The following is a 24,043-nucleotide window of genomic DNA, read 5'->3' as shown; positions in this document are numbered from 1 at the left end:
AAAAAGTGAAATTGGCTTAATCTTTTTGAGAAACCATTAATGAATTCTTTTGAAAAGACCTGTAGAGATAATTATTTGTCCTTATTATTTTCATTATTATTTTTCAACATGCACAGCTCTAAATCAACTTGTTTTGTTTCTTGCATTGCTGAGAGGAACTGAATATTTGAACTGAATATCTGTGAATAATAAAAAAAAAATCATGCTGGGTAACAGTAAAGAAAACATGATATTTTAGGGCAGGAACTTCATCTCTGTTTCACTGATGTGTCCTCAAGGGTATACTGCGCGTTATACCTGTCATTAGGGGATCCTTGTTGTAACCCCCCAGTCATCCTACCCACTATTCCTCTGTCCCAGTCCCCCCTCCCTTTTTCCTCTGGGTACTAATTAATGTGTAGAGGAGGCAGAGAAGTTAACCAGCAGCCACATAACAGCAGCATCCGTTTGTCTCCATGGCTCCTCCCAGGACTGAAGACGCTACATTTGATAACACCTGAGCACAGAAACATGTACTGTCGCTCACTGGATCCTGTCTTTATTGTCTCAACTCTCTTACTCTAGTTAAGTTTTGATCTCACTTTCCCTCACCCTTGCACACAAATAAACTGACATTCAGCAACTGAAATTAGAATACACCAATGTGGAGCTGAGACTTTTCTATTTATAATAAAATAGGAGAAACCATGCTGTCTCTTCCTCAGACCAGCATGATTACACTTTAGTGTTAACATGCTATCTCTGGACTAAATCAGCCCAATTCATTTAGAATAGTGAACGGCATTTTCTGGGGTCCTGGGGGATGAAATTGCAACCATTTCACTAAATAATAACTTTATTCATAAAGAGAATATTGTATATTTTCCACGTGCCTCATATTTAAATATTTTGCTGAGTTGTTACAGTTTCTCAAAACTGTGTTTTGGTTGATTTAACCCCAAACTTAAATTGACTACAACACACATAAAGCTGACTTCTGCTATACAGCAGAAACCTAACAAAAAAGTAATGTATTTTTATTCACCTTTGGGTCACTGTAGGAATGCTGTTTTGTTTATTTAACTTGAACCATAGACACAGTAAGTTGTGGATGCATTGTCCTTCCCTGCTTACAGTTCTTGCTTACATTTGGAATACAGTACATTTGCAGTACATAAATATATACTTGCTCTAACAAATGAGACAAAACAGACACAGACATTACTTATTTACATCACAATAATAGAAAGTATTATCAGAAGTACAAGTCTTTTCCAGTCAGTGCATACAGCCGCACTACACCATTTTGTGACCTCAGGAAACAACATGTTCGTCTGTACTGCAAACATAACCCCTATGATAAGTGAGGTAAACATACCTTAGAATCACTTGACATTAATGTGTAACTGTATTTGATCATTATTTACCAGAAAGTATCATAAAGATTAAAAACCTCTGTTACAGAAGGTAAAGTAGCAGCCATTGCAAACAAATAACTTCAATGACATGACATGGGGAAATCACAACCCATGATCAGTGGTCTTTGAAGAAAAGCAACTACATTCCTCTGTCACCACTCCCTTATTCTTCTCTTAAACTTGCTTGGCAATAGTGACTCTATTTTTGGCCCTTTTTAAAGGTTTTTCCATGTCTAAGGTGAATTGTAGAAAAATGCAGTTCTCCTCAGATCTGTAAAAACTTGGGACACAGTGAGTAGCATCAAAATAGAGGATTGTAGCTATGCATAGATGCACTGGTTTAACATCAGTATTGGCCCTTTCAGCAAGTACTGGCTATTGGCAAATAATGTGGCATGAACAGATATCAGTAGACAATATTAATCCGTTGTGTCAAGCAAGTAATGCTGGCATCTAGTACACCTATGTACTGAATCAAGGAAGACTTGTTTTTAGTGGTTAGAAGATGTGATGGACATACTCTGATGTGTGTTTGTAGGCAAACATGAGAGATAATGTGGGCATAATGGGACTGTTGCACAATAATTACAATGAAAAAAGCTGCAGTATCAGAATCGACATCAGCTTATCTGTTATTTTGGACACCAATTATGGTACGAGTCCTAGTTTTCATGATTGGTGCATCTCTAAATGTACCTGGTACTCAGTATAGCTGAAATAGACATAGAGTTAAGCTGGTAGTTTTTACAGTGTAACTTTGTAACTATGCAGTGGTGTGAGTGAGGGATGATATACAAACACAACAAACCTAATTACCTTAACCCATGATATATAGCTTCTTTTGCAGTTAAATGTTTCACTCCAAGTATTCAGACCCCTATTTTCGGTTTTGCTATATTGCAGCCTTTTGCTGCAATACAACAAGCAGATGAAGCCTTCTTGGAGTTGCAAGAAACTACATGGGAGAGCAAAGAGGGGCTTCAATTGTTTTTTTTTTTTCTTTTTTTGCTGTGGACAGGCTTCCATCTAGCTGCTCTGCCATAAGCCCAGATTAGTGGAGGTTTGCAGGGATGTTTGTCCTTCTGGAACTTTGTCCCGTGTCCACACAGGATATCTGGAGCTCAGTCAGAGTGACCGTCAGATTCTTGGTCACCTGTTTACTAAGGCCCTTCTCCCCTGATTGCTGTTTGGCCAGGTGACCAGCTCTTAGAAGAGTCCCAGTTTTGCCAAACATCTTCCATTTAAGAATTATGGAGGCCACTGTGCTCTTGAGAACCTTAAGTGCAGTAGAATTTTTATGGCCTTCCTCAGATCTTTGCTTTGCAAAATTCTTGTTTCTGAGCTCTGCAGGAAGTTGTTTTTTTTATTTGTTTTTACCTCATTGCTTGGTTTTTGCTCTGATATGCATTGCCAGCTGTGAGGCCTTCTACAGAGAGGTGTGTGCCTTTCCAAATCATGCCCAATCAATTCATCATAACACACGTAGACTCTAACTAAGGTTCAGAAACATCTCAGCAAAGATCAAGACAATGGGAGGCATCTGAGCTAAATTTCAAGTGTTTTTTGCACAGGGTCTGAATATTAACTTTATCATGGTGGAGTACTGAGTGTAGATTTAGAGTAAAAAAAAATTTTTTTTCAACTGTGTAGCATCAGGTTGCCACGTTAGAAAATTGAAAAAAGTGAATGGGGTCTGAATACTTTCTGAATGCGCTGTATGAATGTTTCTCCATTAATGATTTAAGAAGGGATGTTTTTTACTCATGCATGAGGCCAAGGAGGTCTTCGTATCATGAACTGATAGACATAAAGGTATGACACGAAATTTCCTCTAAATACAAACAAATTGCTGAGTCTTTGGCAGGTTTAGTAAAGAATATATAGCACATAAAGAATATAGTCACTATTGTTTGTGTATCTCAAGTGCTGGATGCATTATTGAAGTTTTACCACACTGTGTGTAATAAATCCTCTTGACTCCTATTATTCATTGCATAATGGCAACCATTCATCATTGAAAACATGAGGCAAATTAGCTGTTGGAACCTGGTGCTTGGCTCCAAGGCTTTTCTGGGAAAAAAAATCCTGAAAGTCTTTGTTTGAAACAACAAACTTTAGTTGCATTATATAGCCTTTTTAGAGACAACTTTGCATATTAACACTGAGGTATTTCCATACAATGAGATTTTGTGTGCTTCTGAATCTGAGATATTTCTCATACCATACAAACTCCCCAGCCCTCATGAGATAATCCTACCATTTCTTTCCCATGAGTGCTGTATTATTATTATTATTATTTGGATGGTCACATTGTTCAGATGAAATGTGTCTGTCTCCTTCCATTATGTTCAACCCTTCCCCCCAAAATGATAATTAAACAAGGAATGCGTCAGAATGCCTAGAATTAAAGTACTTAATTATGCATCCTTCACACATTAATCTTTCATGATGTGGGAATCAACATTCTTAATTATTCAAAACTGCAAAATGTATGAAAAGTTAAATGTGAAAAAGAAAGAACAGATGAACACAGGCACAAGCAACTCAACACACATGTGGAGGTGGTTATATAAAGGTCTTCACAGTGTGCTGTAGGGTTATTGTGTCAATTCTCTTTTCCTTTAAGTCAAAGATATACATTAGACAAATAAACGAGGTTTGACTTGATAAAATGTGAATGCAGGAATGGGGGGAAGTTGCAATTGGTGTGCAGTAGAGGTTGTGGCCTAGACCATTCAGGACAGACAGTTGGGTGAATTTTGCTCTCAGGTCAGATCAAAATGAAACTGAAGCAATCGTACTGATTTATGTAGACTATTGATTTGATCCATTCACTTTCTGTAGTATCAGATTCAGTGCCCTTAGGGCAGACATTTAAAAATTTTACTTTGGTCTGAAACAATTTATCCTGAAATTTGTTGGACGTAAATTAATCTTTGAATACATTTTAAAAGCTTAAATGAAATGAAAGGCTATTCATGTTTGTGACCATGCTAATGATGCATTTGCTCTTTCTTTTGTCTTTTGGAAAACAGCAGAAAATAATGCTCAATGAGTGCATTTTCTCCTCCATGCTGTGCATGTAAATTGGCTTCCAGTTTATGTATTCTGAATGCCCATCTGAGGGTAGAAGTGTAGCCAAACCCTGACCTCCACCTATGACATCTTCTACAGTCTGACAGTATCTTCTAGAAACATTTCCCCCAAGAAAGAGTTGTCGCTGTGGCTGGAGGTCATCCAGGCAGGTCTACAGGGATGGCACAAGGGCTCCCAGCACGCTTCCTGGCCATTGCTGCCTCCACCGCCGGTCACCATAACAAAGACAGTGGCCTGAGCCAACACTTGGCCTTTCTCTCTGGCCCTTGTAGGCAATCACAAACACATGCAACATGCACGCGTGCATACACATAACTGTGCATGAGAGTTGACCAAGGTTCCCCATGAGGGTCTTGGCCTGTCATCTGACAGAGCCTAACAATAGCAGTGAGCAGATGCCTAGGTTGCAGGGCCAAACAGATGGATGCGCCAAGTGGCTTTGGATAAGAATCATCCTCCTAACCCATAAAGGAAGCTAGGGGTTCTGGCTGTCAGGGTGCTATGTTTTTAGATGAATTAGCACAGTGAGAGGAAAAACATTGGGCTTTGCAAAAGTCCAGGAACAGCTTGCAGGAAGGCAGGCATAAAAGAAAGGCGAGCTTATGGCCCAGAATCCCACCATGTCTAATCCATCACCCATCGCTTGAAAGGCCAGAAGGGATGGCCAGTATCTCCTCATGAGGGACTGAAATATTAAAGCAGTTATAAACCATCAAGATGGCATCCTCTTTGGTTGACAAGCTGACTTGAAATGGCCTGAAGGTTCAGGGTAGTATGACAATAAAAACAGACATTAAAGGAAAGTGTGTTTTTCCCTGATTAAAAAAACAACCAAAGCATCCTCTAACCAACTTGTATTATTTTCATCCCTTTGTAAATTTTGGCTGTTTTTCCTAGCTTCTGTGATCTGTTTCTAAATTAGCTTTTGATTTGTGCTTTGTTTGCCCAAATCTTCCAAGCCATAAAAACCTGTGATATTTGGAGACCAGTGGAAGAGAGCCTTCCCTTTGGTGTGCTGCTGATGCTATGCTGTTGAGCCTGTGATGAGGCCTGCGTTGGCAGGTAGCTGTAATTTGAGGAAGAGGAGATACAGGCTGTCTGACCCCTGGCTTGTCAGGCAACCCTCACAGCATACACAGTATTGAAACTCTGGCAGTCAAACAGGGAGGGGCAGGCGGCGTAATGGCCCTGAGTGGAGCAGGAGAGGGTGCTTAGCCAGGGTAATTTAGGAGCAGGACATACGGATGGGATTGGGGGCAGAGAAGAGACTCTGCAGGGCAGCAGTGATTAGACGGAAGGGCTCTTTTGAGTGCAAGCGGTGGAACTTGGCCATCATAGTGGGGGGGGGTACCCACCTGGTGACATCATCAAAAAGGGTGAAAAAAGCAAGGGTGCTGACCACGGGAGTTTGGGGATTCCATAATCAAAAGGCTCATGTGAAGTCCTTATGACAGCGCTGATCCTGCTGTTTACTGAAAGCAAAAAGGACACCAGGTTGCTACGCTCAGTGAAAATGTCCCCGTGGTCAGCATTGTACAATAAAGAATATCCCAGAGGATAAGGATACAGTATGAAGGTAAACAATTGCCAGCCAAGTACGGTAATGCTACACTGCAGCATCAGGCACACACATCACCAGGATTAAGATATAGCTCTAGTCATCATGCAGTAGAGCTGCAGGGTAGTTAAATAAACTCTCTGAGGTTCAAGAGGTCATTGTTGATAACGTTGGAGGACAACAGAGGTGGAGAAACTTAATACAGGTGATTTGACAGCAGGATGTAGCAGGCCTGTCAAGCCAAGCGATGAATACACAATGCCTGGAGTGGCTGAGCCCCCTGGCTCTTATTTATGTGAAGGCAAACCATAAATGGAAAATACGCAATTGGCACTGAGCACCTGCATGTCTGTTTGGACATTAGGTGTAATGAAAGCCACACGTCTCCTGTCTGGACAGGTTGGAAACGATGCAGCTCAAATGAACGTGCCTCTCAGTTAAATGTTTTCACACTTCACACTCCATTATGGTGCCGCTGATGTGAGCGGCTCCAGGTGAGCAGTGGGGGCTGCTGAAGGCTGTCAGTGGAGGAGAGGGGCTGAGGTCCTTGGAGTGGGAGTGGGAGAAGGGGATGGGAATGGAGCCACAGCTCATTGGGAACATCAGCCTGCAACGGGGAGGACAGGGAACATGACTCATTAGGTATGGGCCTCTGCACTTCCTGTTCTGAGCTGCATGTTAATGTAGGTGTGACATGGCTGAACTGGAACTCCTGTGTTAAATAATCACAATACAAGAAAAACAAAATATATGTTTTTATGCTGTGTTTTTATATAATTTTATATCCTTCAAACAAGGAGGCAGTTTTGAGGCATTTTGTCTGAAATGAACCACCACATTAGACGGACTTGAAGAGTTAATGAGAAAAAGTCTCATATCATCCATATTATGACCATTGAAGAGGAAGTGAGCCCTGATGGAGATTGAAGGAGAGTGAAAACCTTTATCATACTAATGAGGGATATTAGCCATACTTTCCAGGCTTCAACAGCGTTGGAAATTTTACACTTGACATTAATTGCCTTTCTCAAGTCCTGGAAATCTTTTTTTCCACCCTCAAGAGCGTCATTTTATGAGGCTGAGTCAAATATGGAGGGGGTTGGTAATGAATGTGGACAGCAGTCAGCCAGAAGTTTTCTGTTTGCAAGGTTGAGATGTCAATAAAAAGCTCTTGAGGTGGCATTTAACACTGCACAGTACACACATACACTTTCATGTGCTCTGTATAGGAAGGCAGACATCAGTTGAGTCACATTAAGTGGGGTAGAGCACTCTTTAAATGATTCCTTCACATCAAATATAACAGGATGAACTGTGTTTGAACACCACTAAACAAATGGGGGCTTGTTTGCTGTTGAATTTTCTTTCATTTCTTGGTAAAGACTAATTAGATGCTCAAGGATACATCTGATTAAACAACACAGCTCCCTCACAATTAAATGTCATGTGCAATTACGATGAAAGCAGTGACTGATCCTTATACCACATAACCCAGTTGCATGTATCATGCCATCGTCCTACGAGCTCTCCCTTTGTATCAATGTTTATATCTCAGCAGACGTGAACCCCCTCCTATTATTTATTAGAACGAGATGCCCTTGATATTTTTATTCAAGTAATACAGCAAAAAGCATTTACAGGGACAACATGTGGCCTATTTTCAATCAAATTTACATCTCACCTTGTATAAGTACTCAAGAAATGATTATAAGAACTCAAGAAATGATGGACTCCTTGACATCTTTAACCTGGCTTGAGCTAAATTACACTGAAAATGGGAAATTTATCTGGTTCTGAACAAAAATATAAAAAAACAGGACAAAGGAATGCATATTTTAGGCTAGTTTTCTGACTGCTTGTTGATTAACTGTTATATGTTTTAAGCTAGCACAATGGTGCTTACAGGGTTGATCTGAAATAAGTTACAGAGCCCATTATTGTTAAAAATTAACATGCTGAATAGAACGGATCTGTAGCTATAATATGCTCTCATAGTTTTAGGCCAATAAGAAGTTTATTGCACATAAAATAGGACACATAAGGCTTTGGATGAACAGCCACTTCTTGTAAGTTGTTACTTTTTGTTCTTTTTATAGCATTTGTTGACAGAAAAAAAAAATATATAGACTAGCAGTAGGCTTTTCCCTTAATGCCTCCATTAAGAAGTTTTCTTTTATACTTTATGAGTTGTAGATGGTTTTATTCCAAACAGAGGTGTCCCAGTTTTAAGCAGATTTATGTGAGATTTAGTCCCCAACCGAGGTAAGAAACATTCCCTCTGGGCAAAAACTCCCACTCACTCACGCCAAAGTGAACAACAACAACAACAGCTAAAAGTGAGGTCCCTTTGCAAGTTGCCTCAAGCCGTGGAAGGTTTCTGCTTCATGTTGTGTTGTGTATTGTTTGTTGTTCACCTGCAGTGATTTATGTGTGTATCCAGCTGAGTTTGTTGCTATCATTTTTTAACTTTATTCTTGGGGCACTGCAGCTGTAACAGTGAGTTCTTGCAGTGCAGGCTGGGAGTTCAACTCAAGCCGGGATGCCACAGGCCCCTAGTCTGCACCTGAGTCTGCTACATCACGCTGTATTTCAGACATATGGTGTCATTTTGGTCCTATCCAGAATCCCTTTGAAGAGACAGTTTCTCCTGAAGTGTTTTTGATTTGACTCACATGAGGTGACCGTTCCCTTTATCACAGTCTTGCCTGCAACAGTTAATCTCAGGGGGGCTCCTTTGGTTTCTCCCCCGTCCTGCTGCACTGCTGTGATCAGTCACCTGTTCTCTGTTTCATACAAAGCTTGCGTGGGCCATGCAGAGTGTTCATCCCCACAGCTGCCATATCACAGAGAGAGGGTGTTTTCCCCAGAGTAATCCTGATTTACTCCTCCGTATAGAGCCCGCACAGTGCTTCCTTGATGGCTGTGGAGTCATATCACACAGCTAGATCCACCCTACACTTCCTCTCTCACAACTCACCCCACCCATCTTACATGCTGCTCATCTGTTTCCAGAGGTGAGATTTGGAATCGGGTGGGAGTGTGTCCAATGGCATTAACCCACAGCGGAGCTTGAATCACAGATTAGAGAGAGGGGACTGTGCAGAGTGGAGTTGGGTGGGAGGTTGTACAGTGGTGAGATGGGGCTTCGAGCACTGAGGGAGGGTGGACAGCTCTCATCAGGGCCAGCAGGGAAAGAGGAATAATACAGAGATGTGGGGCTTGAAATCCAGAAAAAAGGGATAGGCTTAAATCTTCTGCTATTGAGATGGAGCTTTGGGGCTAATAAAGGATTCCCTTGAAGGGAGAGTGAGAGCCTGGCGGCCTCCAGAGTTTGTAGTGTCCCTGCTGGAGCCAGAGCAGACCAATTTATCATCTGTTCTCCCTCTGAAGGCTGCTACACTCAGGGAGGAGGAAAATTTGCCTTCATGTGTCAGTGTAGTCTTGTCAAAAGTTTTACTGACCTGTCAGTTTGTTCTCAAATTTATCTCCTCTAAACAGCTTTAGAGTGCTACAGTGATGTATACTGAAGCAAGGAACTTCAAGAGCACTTAAAATGAATGTTTGTCAGTGTTTTGAAGATATAACCTTCTCTCTTCTTCTCTCCTCTCTGCTCAACTTAATACTGTTTGCAGTTTATTTAAGCAATTCTTCCATCTTGTTAGCCTTGATCTATTTGATATGACATTATTAGTGTGAGGAGCTTAAATGTCTAAGATTTAGCTCTTGTAACTATCATTCTTCTATCTCTAGCTCTTACCTAAAGACATTGTAAAACATTATCACAAAGAAAGTTTTGTTTAAATTTTTATGTAGTTTTTGCTGTTTTCAGAATTGTCATTTTAACTCAAATTCCCTGCCCTGAAATAACTGAAGATTGTGCAAAGCATGATACAAAACTACATAAAGGTAGAGATCCTTTGTAGATCTTCCGCAACTAATTTTAAAGTCAAACACAAACTTAAATCCGGATAAACTGATTTGTAGACATGATCTGTATTGGATTTTTGTTGATATCCAACATGGTGAATTTCCAGACCTATTTTAGTCAATACTAATACTTTTTACCTAATTTTTTATTGTAAAAAAAACACCAAGTCTCTCCGGTACAGTAAGTGACCTTCTTTGTCATCTCACAACTAGAAGGTTGTGGGTATGATCTCCAGCTCTTACACTAGCATATCTATGTGTCCTCGGGCATTCCCAGGTTGCTCCCACTGCTGCATCAGTGTGCATGAATGTTTATGGATGCATATGAATGGAATGATTTAATACTGATGGCTACGCTACATAGCAGCATTTGCCATCATTGAGTGAATATGGAGGAAATGGGTGAGTGGGACCTGCGGTGTAAAAAGCACTTTGAGTTGTCAGACGACTAGAAAAACACTATACAAGCTCAAGTCCATTTACCAACTTCATTCAAATACATTACAAAGTGCTTTCTCAAGTGTAAGAATTCAAACAAGCCCAAGTTCAGACTAAGGCTGCATTCACACCAGAGCTGTTTCATCCGCTTTGAACAAACTCTGGTCTGTTTTCTCGGATAGTCTGGATCATGTGGAGTGGTGTGAAAGCTCATTCGGACTCTGATGCAGACCAAACAAATTAACTCTTGTCTGCTTAAAAAAAATTGAGGTTTCAGTTCACTATCATATGAACCCTAGTGTGGTTCGTTTGTGCAATAAAAGCAAAGGTTGCAATTGTGAATTAAAGGCAGAAAGTTGCATGAAACAGAATTTATTTATGTCATTTAATAAACTTAAATACATGTTGGTACCTCGCTCGGCATCTTGGTATCCATGGCAACATGTAGCAGTCTCTCACTTTCATTTTGGCTCACCTTCTTCTTCGATACTGATTCATTTGTCTCATGCAAAGAATGATATGCTAGACAGCTCACTGCCTCACTGGCTGCTCATAATGACACCAAAGCAAAGCAGAAATCCAAAGACAGCTTAAATTTGGTGCTGTTTCATTGTTTATTTGGTATGTCTTCCATAACGTCTTCTCTCACTGCTCTTTGTTTGGGACGACAGTGCCATAAACGTATAACTGCTCGATGTAGTCCAGTTGGTTTGGTTTGTTTGACCAAGTGCAAAGTGAAAGCGAACCAAACCACATGAAAGAGCAACAATGGTGTAATTTCAGCCCTGAACCAAGTCCCCTGGACTATCATGTGTGAAAACAACCTAAAACCTCATTCCTTAAACATTTTTAAAGTTTGAGAATAATTATGAGAATAATAGAGGAAGAAAAATCTACTACCAAGGTAATCTGTTGGTTTGTACTCTCTGCCTGGCAGAGATTTGATATCTGCTGATACAACAACCATAACATTAACTTTATTAATACTGGTATCATGACAAAAATATTGTGCATCCCTACTGAGCAATGTTAAAGTAAGAATACTCTCAAAAAATGTCTAAATTGAATGCAGTTTATTAAATTATCTGCAGAATATAAACAATGTAGAGATGGGCTGTTAAGATCTGATTCCAGTACATATGCACTGATACCCAATATTTATTCTGATATTTTTTATGATCATAATTATTTTTCTTGTTGTTTTGGTGTTAAAATATAAAAGGTTGTACAAAGCTCCAATAAACCTGTACTGTATTTCTTATTTAAGGATCAAAAATACTTTAAATTCTTTGAAATAATAATATTATTTTAATTCCCAGTTCAGTCAGGAACACTCTCGTCATAGATTTGAACCATTTATTGCCAAATGGAATACAGTTAGATTTGGCGTTATAGCTCTGCTTTTCAGAGTACTCCCTGGGTTAGCCAAGCAGCCTGCTTAAGCTTTCCAGGGAGTGCATGCAAAATCCCCCACATGGGTAAATACATACATAGAGACTTGATAGGATACAACATGGAGACTTAATAGGAGGAGGCTGGGGTGGAGGAGGCAATATTTCAGACAGCAGCAACGGAGTAGCATAGGAGTAGCAGGGATAAGTGAGAGTGGAGATGTAATTTAAATACACCGCCTTGTTGCTAAACATGCGCTGTGATTGGTCGAGTGGGGTTGGGAATAGTGATTCGAGCATCAGCCAGTCAGCTGATAACAGCTGGGCGTATGACTTCCGTGTCCTGCATGAACTTACGCAAACTTCATTAAATTTATTTCAACTTTGTGCTGGCTTCACATAGAAACAGGTAGAAGCAACAAATGTAATTTTTCAAAGTTAATATTTGAATCTGCAGTGCACTGTGAAAATAGCAGAAACAACTGTAAACAACAAATAGCACCACAGGGCTACTGCAGCAAACTGAATATATTTAAAGTAACAATGCAACACTAAATAAGAAGTTAATATATAGAAATAATATTTACAAAAAAAATGCTACAAATATGTCAAAAAACACCGATTTAAATAAACAGTATAACAGGAAATAACTAGGGACTATTGCAGTAGAAAGCAACAGCTGTTAAGTTTTCAAACTAAAAATTGACTTAAAAAGCAAGCTGCAACTGAAAGCACTACATTTCCTGATGTGGCTGTCAAAATTAAAGCACTTGAGCAAAACAACTACAGACTCATATCTTTAAGGATTTGTCGGAAGTACAGTGTTTATCATTGATTTAACTTAGCTTTAGCTCTGAATCATCATGGACTTAAAACGAGGGAGTAATGAGTTAAAACGCCTTTAAATAGCTGTTATAATACGAGTCGCTAAAGCTCATATTAAAGCCACAGACAGATTACGTTCTCTTGGTGTTGCATTAATACAGAAATAAAATTCACAGCAGAGAGAGCACACCTGACCTCATTACTGTGCTTCACGTTGATTACACGGACACAAACGGCTGACGTTTGGGTTGTTATCTGACAGTTCTTTTGTGTCAATGATGAGTTGACTCAGTCTGTGTTGTTGTCTGTCACAAAGCACACTGTTTCACTAGAGATGGCACAGTGTGTGCATGGCCCAGCGAAAATGCTGGAATTTGGATAGGTGACTTGAATTGGCGCTGTCAATCTGATATCCATTATAAAAATACCATAATATCGGACCTGATACAAATATTGGATTGGATCTGTCCCACAATGTAATTTGGTTCAACAAATGTGGCTAATGCCAGCACTACCAGCCTTTGCTATAAATAAACACTGCATGCTGTCTGCTTTATGCTCTAGGCTATAAGAGTTTGAAGAGTTACCGTGCTGGGATCACGGAGATCATATGATCAAAGGCAGGTGCATGAAGATCGTCTCTAAATTAATTCTTTTTTTTTTTTAGTACAATGTAATGAGCCTAAACAATGTATTAATGCTTCAACAGGCTTATGTTCATTTTAAGATAATCAAGACCAAACAGGTGCAGTAAGTAACCTGTCATGGATTAAACTGTTCCGCAACTAGGTGTTTTCTTGTTTTGTTTTGTTTTTTGTTTTTTTTTTAAGTCACCAGGCACCAACCAACCGATTGGTTGGTGCCTGGTTGTAATTTCGGTCAACTATGTTTTTCTTTGGTTGACTACAGGCCTACTATATTTACTCCCAAACTTTTCTGTGCAATGAGATGCTACCTGTTCTTAATGCTTGTTTATGTTTAGGTGGTAGATCCTGAAAAGTGGGCCCATCAACCAGAGTTACAGCCCCAGCTAGTGGCAGGTAATTGTGTCATCACTTGGGCATAATGTTTGACAAGCATTGAAGGCTGATATATAAAAAATATTTCTTACATTGTTTAACTTACTGGTCATTCTGGTGCTGATCAGCAAAGGCGACAACATTTACTCTCACAGTTGACTGCATGTGCACACCCCTATTGTAGGCAGAAATCAATATAAGTTCACAGTACACATCATTATCATTATATTATCATTATTTTCTATTTGGCCGTAGAACCACCATTCTAGGTGTTGAAAAACTACTTGTCAATTTCCCCTCCTCCTAACATCATTAATGTCAGTCAGAAAGAAAAAAAATACCTTACCGACATTATTTACATTTGGGTGAACTTTCCAAATGGTAAATACATCCATCTTGTATGTGTTGCTCCATGTGTATGTGTATGTGCTGGTGCGTTGTTGAATGGGCCCATCAGTCTTCCTTGCACCCATTAATAGGAGTCAGGTTCATAAATAACACGACTAGGCGGGGCTGGTGTTTTTCTGCCAGTGGTACCCTCATGTCACCAGCACATTAAACCCAGCGAAAATGCTCTGTTTATTTCTGTCAACAAGTTATCCCACTGCTCACTCAGAAATATCACTAGATCCATCAATAAGAAATCACTTAAACTGTGTAAGAAAGAGACGTGGGCAGGAAGTAATTTAAAATGTTTGATTTGCAGGTGTAAGGGTCAATGCTGAGTAACAAAAGTGTGGTGGTTTGAACATTAGGCTTAAGAGTGTGGGCTTGAATGTTGTTGACTAATCTTCTTGAATATGTATTTAGAGGGATGCAGATGCTGGTTAATAAATAGTCTGAAATTCTTTGTTAGGGAGGCATTCACCTCTGAATCATTGATGGATGTAATATGAACCCAGTTTCCACTATTTTTTTTAAACGAAGCAACCCCTGACGTTATGATGCTATTTGGGCTGCGGCTAACAGCCATTTATATGAATGATTCATATGTCCTTTGCTAATTTGTGTTCACTGTATGTAATATCTGGCATTTCCTCTGAATGACTAAGAGGATATCTGAAACTGAAATTTCGGAATTTAACCCATTAAAGCCTGAAAACACAAACTATAGCCAGAAAATTCAATTTTTTGGGAACTGAAATGTTTATTTCACTTTCTATTGACATCCAAAAAAAATTAAGATTTCCATAAAATTTAACATTTATATTTTTTGTATCTCATTTGATATATTAGGTGTTTTTTGTTACTCATAATCCACTTTAGGGCATTTTTTATCATGTATCAGATTGTATTCAGAAGTTTTTACTTTTTTTTTTAAGTAATTTATGATCATATTGATTAGATAAAGGTATTAAAGAAGTATGTATCAAATATGATACAACAGGCTTTAAGGGGTTAAGATACAACATATATATTATAGGAGTATATCTTTCAAATTGTTTTCTATTCTACTCATATATAGAAAAAGATGATTATGGGTCCAGGTCGCTTTATTCAGTTGGTCTTTAAATATATGATGTATACATATATGAAATATATGATGATCAGTGTCTCCCAGCAAGCAAAGACAGTCATGGGTTCTTGAAGATCACAAATGCAACTTGCAGCTAGTTCATTAGAAAGGCAAAAGGCAAATTAACATGAATATAAGTGAATAGCTTTAAAAACACAACTTGTTTGGACTCATTGTAATTTCAGCTTTAATCAAGTGAGATAGACTTTTTTAATACATCTTGGCTGTGATAATAAGTCTTCAGCATGACTATCAACTTGGGATCAGACCCTTGTTCCAGAAGGACCTATACCTATTTCTCAAAACCTGAACATCAATACAAGTCGGGCTCATCAGTGCTGCTATTCAGCCTTGTGGGCCATGTAACATAGGACCTGAAATCTGCCAGTGGAGAAGAATTTTCTTCCCCCAGCACTACAAGAAATACAAAAGTCCTGTTACAAATACTTTGTTCTTAGCACCAAATAATGGAAACATTTTGTTAGTAGTATCAAAAACACCTGATTGTTAAGGATCCATTAAACAAATGTACATAACAGTGACTCTGGTTATTGTACACAGTCATCAAACAACATCTTTATGTTTTGATTTAGAGACCATAAGTGGCATAAAGCTGCTTTAATCCGTAATGTCAGCAAGTAAATTTTTCCTGACATTAGATGCCTTGACATGATTTCAAATGGTGGCAAATACTGCATTATTTTTAATATATTTCTGGGCTTTTTAAGCCTTATATATACAGAGGAGAACAGTGAATAGAGGTGGAAACAGGGATGAGAGATTGGGGAGAGATGTGGTAAAGGAGCCGCAGGCCTGGACTTGACTGCATACATGGCTTGAACTTGACCTACCTGCTTGGATAATTTGAGGCTAAACTCATACTGATACTGACTATAGCATCTGCAATATTTTTAGAGTATGAGTATTTAGGCTTGGTACTGGCACTCATGCTCAGTACTGGTACTGGTATCAGAGCATCGCTGGAAACTTTGATTGGAGTTGGTATATATTTTTGTGGCATTGCTTAAAAGAAACATTCAAAGTAAAAGATGTACTTTGATTCTGGCCTTGTTCACTCAACTTGGCAGCAGTATAACCACAAGTAACTCCTTAAGGAGCCTAACCTGTCTCTTTACAAATAAAATTAGGACAACTAGCCTGCATCAACCAGTTATGTACACTGCACAGAGCCAAGAAGTCATTATTATTCAAATTCATTCATTTTCAAAAGTGGGGGGAGAGTGGTCTTATGAAGATGAGGAATTGCAGATAATTAGCAAGAAGGCATTTTGTTTGAACCTAGCCACTTCGACTTGGGATGCGCTACGAAGGTTGGGTGATAAACAAGCAATGAGAAAACACAAGGGGAAAGAAAAAAGACAACAAGCTCTTTCATCTAAACACACACAGAGATAAGTCTAAGGAATAATCAACTGTTGTTTTGCGGGTAGACAGCTGTGGAATTAGCAATCTCCAATCTGATTGTCCCCACACTTTAATCCCTGATGCAGATAAATATGGCCTCTGAAGTCGTTGGGAGAGAGAGGGGCCACAGCAGCCCTGGGTCCGGCCATCTAACAGCTTCTGTCTAAATGGCTTTGACTGTCGATGAAACGAGGCTGTGGCAGCGGCACTGATGTGATGTTAGCTCGCTCCCTCTGTTTGTCTGTCTGCCCGCTTGTTGTTCGCTATAGGTATCATTGTTTCCATTCCATTTCACAGCAATCGGCCTTGGTGAGGGAAAAGTGCTTTTCTATCCTTGAGCTGTGTCTTTGTCATATCAAGGCCTCTAGCTTGAGCTGCAGATTCTTTATAAGCCTGAGAGGGTGTGTGGGTGTGTGTATGTGTTTAGGCTTTATCTACAATACGTGCCTGTTGTTATTGCAGTTTAACTTCATGGTGCATGCTTTTTTTAATGTGTATGCACAAGCGAAAATGTGTTTGTGAGCACTGAATATATTGAGAGAATGCTGATGGATCTATTTTAGGCTAAAAGAGAGGCTGTCAAAAAGAATTGCATTAGTATGACAAAAGACATTCAAGGCTGGTTGAAAGCACAGTCACTAGAATAAAGAATCTTTTATCAAATCCGAGCGAGCACTTTTTACAAATTGTAATGCAAACACCTTTCTTGTGCTCTTTTATTTCTCAAAACTGACAAAACATATTTCTTGTGGCTATTTGAGTCGCCTGTTTTCTTTGGGTCCTGATGGATGCGTATTCAGGTACCTGCTGATAGCGCCTGCTTTTGATTTAGTGAGCTCGTCCTCAATACAGCCAAATTTTAATGCATCTGTACAACTCTGACAATGTTTGCTGCTGATTCCTTTTCCATTTTAATTGTGTCCCACTAACCAGGGTAGGTTGATGCTAGAAGTAATTAATCACACACTCCTTTTGTGAGTGCAAACGTAGACTCACACATGCACACACAGAGCTGTGGTAAGGTGATCAATCAACCCGCGACAATGTTCCAAACACACTGCCATTCCCTCCATGGCTGCCTTTATCAACAGGCTAATTTGTCTGCGTCTGCACCTCAAACATTATGAGTCCTCACACATTTAGCCCCACACCTTTCCCTTTTATCTGCCTACCCACCACTTAATACTGCAATTAGAGAGCTGTGGAGGTTGCAGCTTCCCATTAACTCTTGCCAGCTCAGGCTAGTTGCCACAATCACATGCTGTAACCTGTAGTCTGCTGTGACAGCTACAGTTAGCGTTTAGCAGACAAGGCAATAGCTAGCTCAGCATGATACCCCTCTCTCTACCTCTTCTTCTTCTCTCCTTGTTATTACACATCCTGCTGATTTTCTTTCCACATTATTTCTTGCACACTAGTCTCATCGATCTTCCTGTTTACAGTTCTTCCATCTCATATCCAGGCTGACTCGGGTTGATAAAGCAATCAGCAGCACAGTAGCATTAAGTAGGTAAACATATTAGCACCGCTGCTGTGCCCCCTCCTCCCCCTTTTCATTTCTTTCTAGTCCCCCCCTCCCTGCACACCTCGTTTCTGTTTAGCTCCTTCTCCAGCGCAGTCCGTGGCTCTCGTTTACTTCTCTGCTTTCATGTGCTCTCCTGCTCTTGTTCTGCCCTCATCCTCCAATCTTTCATGTTGATTTCAAAACGGGCACAGAAGCCCACAGATGGAAAGTGGAATGGAGTCGGTTGAAGAGAGCCAATTTCCTCTTCTCTTGTGAAGATTAGCCGAGGCTCATTGGAACGTATGCTTTGTGTTAAAGAGCCTGCCAAATGACAGAACACGGTTGGGGGATTCATAATTATCTTTTCATTACTCTGCATGTATAATGACTGCCCCCATTATATAAAACTCAAGAAGATGTACACAATTACATTACCCCAGACAGCAGTGAAACAGGTGCATCTATTGTATACTCCAATTGATGTTGTTTTGATAACATGCTCATTCTTCTTATTTATTCATTTGAAATGATTGATTCGCTGTCAGATGTGTTATTTTACAAATAACACTGCATATTATCAGAGGCCATATCAACACGGTTAACATTATTCAAAAAATGTACACCATGTCCCTACACACCTATAGCTCTAAGGACAAAATAAATGCAATTTTCTTCATTCAGGGGGTATATCTGTCTGCTGTATTTACTGCATTATCTCAATTATGTGTAATTTTGAGAACTTTGGCTCATACAAGGCAGGGCACACAGCATAGCCTGCAAGTTTAAAGAACTGCTGCTCCTAAAGTGTTTATTCCTGTTTACTTGCTATTATTCTATGATTTCAACTAGGCGTGGTATACGCACAATTTACATAACAAGGCACAGGCCAGGTGTCAGCATAGCATTCAGAGCGTTTACAATCCTTGCGGTTTTACACTCGTGCCCTGCAGAATATTTTTCTTTAAATAACCTCTCGTCCCATTTGCACATTTGCCTGCATGTTTGTTCCAATCTTTCAGATCTTCGGCACAACACAGGAAGAATAATTTTAAGGTTTGTAATTATGTTTGTCTTAGCTCATGCAAACAGAGCCACCATTTGAGCTCATGTGTGCACATGGTCCTGCCTGCAGTGCCAAATGCTACAGATGCGAGCGAGGACCGGGTTTATGGCTTTCTGAATGAGGATGGGATTGAGCAAATGGGTGGTTGGCTGTAGTATTTCTGTCATCCCACCACAAACAGGAAAACAACAGGACTGCAGGCTTGTGAATAGACTCCGTTATTAACCCCATAAATCACTTGACTGCTGATGGCTTCCATATATGAGACAATTCATCAGATTTTCCCTCTCTCTTTCTCATTTTGACTCTAGCACACACAATGACACACAATATTGCGCACACACTTTGAAAAATGGGAAATCTTGCAAATCTTCCACACAATAGCATGACATTGCATCTTTGTCACCGATGGTGTTTAGTTCACACTAAAAGGGACAATTTCTTTGCCAAATCCATCACATCCTTACTGGTTCTAACTAATGGTGCCAGACAAAGCATTTGTAACTTTGGTGACATGGCTGCTAAGAGAAAAGATTCTCTCCCATGAGTAATCCTGGTGATTCTCATGGTTCCTCTGAAGAAAAACAGAGTGTAGATAAGATTATAGGTAATGAAGAGGAATGGATTGAGGCAAAGCAGAGGGAAGTGGGAGAGGGTCTTAACTCCATGACCAGCAGCTTTGTGATAGTGATTTAAGAGGTCAGAGCAGGGAGATAAAGGCTTGTGCATTATTAATGCTGAAGGGGGTCTAACTGGATGTGACTGGAAGCTTCTGCTGAAGAAAAACGAAAAATTCATCAAAGTGCCAGAAGGAGTATGTGCTTCATGAAATGAAAGGGTATTTGAATACATCCCATCCTGTGCTGCATAGTGTGAAAATAGCACAAATGTAAGTCATCTTTTAATGCTACTTGGTTTTTCCTGGTATAAAATTAAAAAATTTATCAAAAAGATTTTTTTTAACTCAGTCGTGCAGAAAGTGAGCATGCTTTCTTTTCTCTGCTGGTGTTTGTGAAGTCTGGGAATGTTTATCTGCAAGTGAAGAAAGTTTGGTGCAGCGGTAAACTGTGCCAGTGGAGCACAGGCAGCTCCATGACTATGTGTGTGTCTGTGTGAACTGTACATATTTGGACATGTGTGTTTGCGTGTGAGATTGAGTGTAAGCTTGTGGTTAGCTGTCACCCCCGGTGCAGATTGACGGTTTACAGACAGGTAATTTATGACCTCTCACTGGCTGGCAGAGAGAAGGGTGACATGCGACTTTCCCCGCAGATAAATAAGCGCTGCTCTGGGGCCGCCATCACCTCAGCCCTGCATGTTTGTGAAAGAACAAATTTAGCTCCTGCTCTTGTTTTATTTATTTCTTTTCTGTCTTCCCAAACGGTGCTCTGTTTTTCCTGTTTGCTTTCCTTTATTTCTTTTCTTTGATTCTTCACATATTTTTTCTTTGAACCCTTTTTTTAATATCATGTACCCACTTCTCTTCTCCCCTGTTCCTCTCATCGTCTTTGTTTTGCCCCCTCTCTCAGCAGGGAGCAGGGGACTTTGACATGCCAGCAATCATTTACGGGAATAAGGTGTGAAAATCGATCTCATGGAGAACCCTGCTGCTCCAGTAAATTTGGATGGGAGGGCTGTGGATTAATTTCAAGGTCTTTTTGGCGAAGCATGACCCAGTCTGAATCAGGTTGAACATATTAAAGTGTGATATCTTATTGTAATTTATCATGTGGCTGTAGTCCCCTACCTGCATGTCTGGCAAAGAGGTTTATTGAGGGGAACAAGACAGTTTCATTCAAGCTGAAATAAACATCAAACTGTGGCCGAGCTCAATCAATTCCTTTGTCCGTCCGAGTAATTCTTCCCCAGAGAGGAAAGCTGTAGTGAGTCGGGCTCGAGTAGCAAGTCCAATGGCAGAGAGGGAGAGAGAGATGCCTGAAAAGAGGTTGACTGATGGATGGGGAACTTATTATACCGCTGGGAGGACGTGTCATTTATTGCCAGTTGCTTGTCTCTCGTCGCCTCTTGTTTCTTTTATGGCAGTGATTACAGAGCGGATGCATGGACAAACAGCTCCCACAGAGATCACCATCAGCTATATGAAACACACGCTCACATACACACACGTTAGTCAGATTTTAACCTTCCACAGTAAGCTGAGACACCAGCAGGACAGTCAGGACACGGTGCAGGTATGGGGGAGGAAGTCATCAGGAAAAGTTACATTTGTCAGGTCTGCTGCAGGACCTTGTCTCTCCCTGATGAGCTGATGTGATAAAGCCACACTCCATCAGACCTTGAACAAGTTCCTCTGCTTCAGCCTACCAGGGACCCACTAACAAGCACAGAACCTGCTCAGACAGGAGACTTAAGTGAACCTTTACAAGACCATGACTTCTGCTCAAATCGTTCAAGCAAAATGTCAGTGGTGGAGCTGGATAAAAGAGCAGTCATTTTAACATTAATAGTAACAATGAAGATGTGTATATGCAAATATTTTTCAATCAGAACTAAGGCTCAGTATGTGCTTGCCTTTGACTTAAGTCTTGTATAGTGTTGTATTTACACAGATCTGTAAAAAGCGTTTGTACATATGTATCTCATTGGGTTGACTGTTGATGACATTTAGTTGGAAATGGGTCATTATACCTTTATCGTGTCAGAAGAGATTACTACTGCTAACTCATTATGCTCCTTTTCAATCATACTACAGTTAAAGACATTTTCTATAAGCATTAATTGATGTTGTTGAAATATGGTTAAAATTTAAATATTGAGAGTTATAGAGTTTAGATGAGCTCTCAATTCACTGACCTGACTTACAAGATACAACAATGTGCCAAAATCTGTAATATATGATGGTATCTTAAGGTAGTTGCCATAATTCATTGTTGGTCTCAAAGTAAACATAGCGGTAACAGAATTTTTTGCAGGTTCTGTGATATCAGTCAGTAGCGATTTCATAATTTGACTTACAAAACAGAAAAGTCAGACGATGTTGAGATAGTTATTTTTAAGGGTAAGTAATTTAGATTTTCCAAACCATATTACAAATGGACAAATCTTTGTGTTCTGTGTAACTTATTTTGAGTACGTACATTCTCTCAAACATTTCTAAAAGTTTTCAAAAACGGAGATGTCTTTAATCCTTATAGCTGCAACAAGACGTCTTCTCATGGCAGCCTCCATGACAGACACAACGTATTAGCATTGCCATGGAAGCACCAGATCACTGCTACACGAGAACGTGTGAATTGCTTCTGGAAACTGCAGTTCTGCTGCTGTATTTGGATCATGCTTTGTGCTGCTTACTTGTGTTGTACCAGTTGTTTTCTGCCACTGGCTGCACGTTCTCTGACGTAAGTTTTCCCCGTGACATGTCCCATTAATCTCCTTCAACAGTGTGGTCCCACTAGATATTTCCAAGTGGACTGGAAATGTCCTGCTAAGCTCTGCCCAACATTGCTTATTACATTTTTCAAAGTTTTAAACAGAAGACTGTGATTTAAAAAATGCACCCTGTAAGGTGTATTTATAGAACAGTCAAACATCTTTCAGGAAAAACAAGCTGTAAAAAGTGGCCTCCCTGGTTTGTGCTGCAGGTAGCCTAAGAAAGCTTTGCAAGTGGTTCACAGCCTTCCAAGCAGGACCTTTCATCTTTTGTGAAATTCAAAACCAAACAGTGGTTTATTGTTTGGTAAAATACTCCTTATGAAGAGCAGTTTTTATTGAACATAGTACTCATTTCAAAACTGTTTTACCCTCAGGGGCAGTGGTGGACTGGCCATCAGGAGCACCGGGACATTTCCCGGTGGCCTGGGCGCCGAACTGGCCCACTCAGCGATTGCCGAGAGTCAGGACCAAAGGCTCAGATTGGGTTGTGCATGATTTTTTAATAAACAATCATGCACGCGAGAACATGTTTCTGCTGAGGGGTGCTGCAAACTGAGAAAAAATCCAGTATATCCAGCACAACTAGATTAATGAGGAGGTTAGTTCCCCCACCTGTGTACCTTCCACTTGTGGTATGATACTATGGTTCACACAGTGGTCCAATTTATAACGAGTCTGGTACTTGTTACATTAAAAATAGGATTGGTCTCAAGTCAAGGTGGATGATGTGTACTTTAACCTATTTTATTTCATCTACTACTACACTGTTAAATGTGCAGCCTGCGCATTTGAAGTGTAGTAGTAGATGAAACAGAATAATTTCAGTTTATGTGACTTGAGTACAGGTTATTGCAACACAACAGAAACATTTATTTAGTAGGTAAAAGAAACAGAAAAAGCTGTGTGTGGGCACATGCGGAGCCTTTGTTTTATTATTTTACACTCTTACATCAGTAGGCGCCCAACCTAACTCACTCTTGGTGTTTTGCGTTTTGCAGTGGTGGCCTGGGACGGTATCAAATTCCCAGCCTGAATTATTGTCCCAGTCCGCCCCTGCTCAGGGGTCACATAAATCTGCACGGATAAAAGTTATTGGCCACTGCTTTAACATCAAGACACTTTATTGTATATGTTTACAAAAAGTCTAGCTACTTCAATGTGTGTAAGATGCTTTAAGCACGTAGTACAGTCTAACATTGACAAACTGTTTATGTAGTTTTTAACATGCCAATTCCCATAAAAAAAAAATATATATATATATATATATATATAGGTATTAGGGGTGTAAAGGTATGTGTATTTGCACCATATTCGTTCGGTACGGGCCTCTCGGTATGGTACAGGCGTGTACCAAACTGATACATGTGGGATGAATGAAGCTCATACACAGAAGGAAAACTAGAGCGCAACTTACACTGTCCTGGCAACCACACAAACACAGAAAACGACAGCAACAGCCTGAATATCCCCAGATAAAAGTGTCCTGTTTTG

General features: G+C 40.0%; 1 protein-coding gene across 16 annotated transcripts in view; it reads left to right on the top strand.

Annotated features, from left to right (window-relative positions):
• Positions 1 to 24,043, top strand: part of robo2 (roundabout, axon guidance receptor, homolog 2 (Drosophila)) — a 438,879-nt gene that overhangs the window by 113,961 nt on the left and 300,875 nt on the right. Inside the window, exon 2 of one of the 16 annotated variants that reach the window (XM_041802934.1) lies at positions 13,615 to 13,672. The exons of the other annotated variants lie outside the window; for them this stretch is intronic. Coding sequence (XP_041658868.1) covers positions 13,615 to 13,672 — 58 coding nt within the window. The remainder of the gene's footprint in view (positions 1 to 13,614; positions 13,673 to 24,043) is intronic. 16 annotated transcript variants of the gene reach the window in all.

Source organism: Cheilinus undulatus, linkage group 2 (genome assembly GCF_018320785.1).
Source record: "Cheilinus undulatus linkage group 2, ASM1832078v1, whole genome shotgun sequence".
Classification (NCBI taxonomy): Eukaryota; Metazoa; Chordata; class Actinopteri; order Labriformes; family Labridae; genus Cheilinus; species Cheilinus undulatus.
The sequence above is the reverse complement of the archived record's forward strand: the minus strand, read 5'-3'. Positions and strand labels throughout refer to the sequence as shown.